General features: G+C 36.0%; 1 protein-coding gene across 1 annotated transcript in view; it reads right to left on the bottom strand.

The window, feature by feature from the left end:
* The window catches only part of LOC107559430 (neuronal acetylcholine receptor subunit alpha-7-like), a 13,080-nt gene that overhangs the window by 5,498 nt on the left and 4,949 nt on the right, over nt 1-2,633 (bottom strand). The window contains exons 5-6 of the mRNA XM_016243253.1: nt 1,833-1,912; nt 484-651 (exon numbers count right to left, since the gene is read on the bottom strand). Coding sequence (XP_016098739.1) covers nt 484-651; nt 1,833-1,912 — 248 coding nt within the window. The remainder of the gene's footprint in view (nt 1-483; nt 652-1,832; nt 1,913-2,633) is intronic.

The raw sequence follows: 2,633 nt of genomic DNA, 5'->3' as shown, positions 1-2,633 counted from the left end.
AATAAAACTTAGTGAAACAGAGTGGTCCTGGTCAAAAATGGCTATCCTACCAAAAAATATGCTTGCAAATCTCTCAATATGCTATATTACTACCAAATACTGACGTTGTTATCCACTTGTTTTCTTTCAGCTAGCACAGATTTTGTATTTCATTTTGGAAATGATTGAGCTTCATTGATCTGAGCCTGTGCATCTCAGTTATCCAGAAATGATCACAAACTGAGGTGCATAAGTACAGATCAATGAGGCCTATGACCGATCAGATTCAAAAAGCAATACAAAACCTGTTGTGATTGAAAGAAATCAAGTTCACAAAAAGATTGAATCCAAGATTTGGTGATAATATAGCATTGTGAGAGCTTTACAAGCAATTTTCAAAATGCTGGTCACTTTTAACCGGGAACACCAAATTGGGTAACGGATTTTCAGCATAGCATAAGGGTTAATAATGCACATTGCAATGTAGAATGTATATCACCCTACCCACAAGGTCCCACTCTCCATTTGCAATATATCCTGTGATGTCAGCATCAATCATCTGCAGGTCCAGAGACCATCCCCCATACGTCCAGGAGCCAAACTTCAAATCACACCTCTGAAGATCAAAGGGGAACCAGCGGACATCGATGTAGCAGGTGCTTTTGAATATCCCTGCGAACAAAAATTGGAACTGACTGATGTGGAACATTTTTAGTGGAGAGTAATAAAACAGATCTTCCTTAAAGTCCTTAAACTCATAATCGTAACAACTATAACAAAACATACTTAACATTAATCATCATAATTATGAGTAATATTACTTCGTCATATAAGTGAACTTTGAAAATTCGATTTCTATAAACCATAATGGTGATGAAAATGAACATCGGGGGAACCGTTCAATAAGACGATCTTAAATTGAAGGTGCCAGTAAAGACATACATACGCATGTAATTGAGCTCAAACCGTTGATTGTTTAATACATCATCTTCCCTCTATGCTTCATTGCTTTCTTTTGCCATAAAGCATAATAGGCTTCTGACAAAGCTTTATGGAGGTTCAAGAGAAGGCAATCTCTTCAATGTCACTACAAAAAGAATTTAGTGCAAACTCACTGCCTGGACTACGTCCACTCATGAATCAAATGTTTATCTCAGGATAGAGCCTGCTTCAGCTTTCACAGCGAGAAAAGTAAATGATGTAGTAGAGGTGAATGCTGCACAGGCAAATCTCCATTCACATCAAATAGTTTGTCAATAAGGCAAACCTATAAGGAAAGGGTATATGTAGCTTTCCATATTAGCATAAAATCATATTTGCTGATTTTGCATAATATAAATTAGTTTAAATGTGCACTATGCAGTTTTTTATTTTTTATTTATGTTGCAGGCCAATACAAAAGTGGTTTTGGATCGTACTGATATTAATGATGCTGATGCAGCATCTTGCCAAAGGAAAGCTTTTTAGTTTGTCACACCATAAACACCCTATTTGTCAACAATATAAATATTACTTCCACAACCAAAAGTGTCCTATAATTGGACAGTTATCGAGATAAAGCGAGTAGTGAAGTACATCTCAACTTGGCTGCCTTCACCAAGTAATTGAGTGTGACTAAATTTCTCATGATTCTGTCTTTCGTTTTTGTAATTGTGAATTTAATTTTGGAATTTGATAGTTTATCTTTCAACTGTGACTTAGTTCAGAGTCTGACTTCATTCTTTGTTTTTAATTATCACACAAATACGTATTTTATTTTGAACTCTGATCTGAAAAAGGCTTTCATAGCAATCCTTTTTTTCTAGATCAAGTGGGAAAAATCACTTGTGGCATCATAAACATCTAAAACGTACCTGGTGGTAGGTATTGGCAGGCACCAGAGGAATTCACCAGCACATTAGTATGAAATGTGGCATCAAACCTTTCATCAGCACTGTGAGGAACACAAGAATCGTTTTAAGTAAAAAGAACACAACGATGATTTATGAACATCTCAGAGGAACACTTCCAATGCAAATTAAATGCATTTCATCTACACTGAATTATTTTGCACCACTAATGGCTGTGCGGTAAGTACTGGATTTCAGGGAAATGACAAATCAAAATTGCCTTGTGACATTGTTCAGGTTTATGTTCCAATTATGTAAATGTGTTTGTCTAAATTAATTCTCATTCAGATAATGGAGGCATGTTTGAGAATAAAGAATTCGGTCTCAGAAATTCCCAAAGAAAAGACCACAGTGGGCCAGGCTGCTAAACCAACATAACCAAGATTCACTAACAAAATTAATGCTTTTTCAATAAATAAATATTCCAGTGGATGTATAACATCTCATTTGATTCCATTTTAGTTTCCATTTAGCAATTAACTGACGATTCATTTGACCTCAACATATATTGGCAAACTCTTCATCTTCTGGGGCAGATTCACTTTACCATCTGCTACTGCTTTTCCAGTAGACAGGGACAAATGAGGCCAAACCTTTGTTTTCCATGGCGTAGTGCAAACTCAGTGTCCATTTACTGTTACCAGCACTTTTTTTCCCCAGGCAATTTACTAACTCTCAAGAAATCGTTCACAAACAGGGTTTAAACTTCTAAAGGTATGTTTGGTTTCTATGGAACTCTTTTTTGATAAGTCATATGTGACCCTG

The sequence above is a fragment of the Sinocyclocheilus grahami genome, unplaced genomic scaffold, assembly GCF_001515645.1.
Source record: "Sinocyclocheilus grahami isolate Dianchi unplaced genomic scaffold, SAMN03320097.WGS_v1.1 scaffold685.1, whole genome shotgun sequence".
In the NCBI taxonomy this organism is placed as follows: domain Eukaryota; kingdom Metazoa; phylum Chordata; class Actinopteri; order Cypriniformes; family Cyprinidae; genus Sinocyclocheilus; species Sinocyclocheilus grahami.
This window is presented reverse-complemented; position numbering and strand designations above follow the sequence as displayed.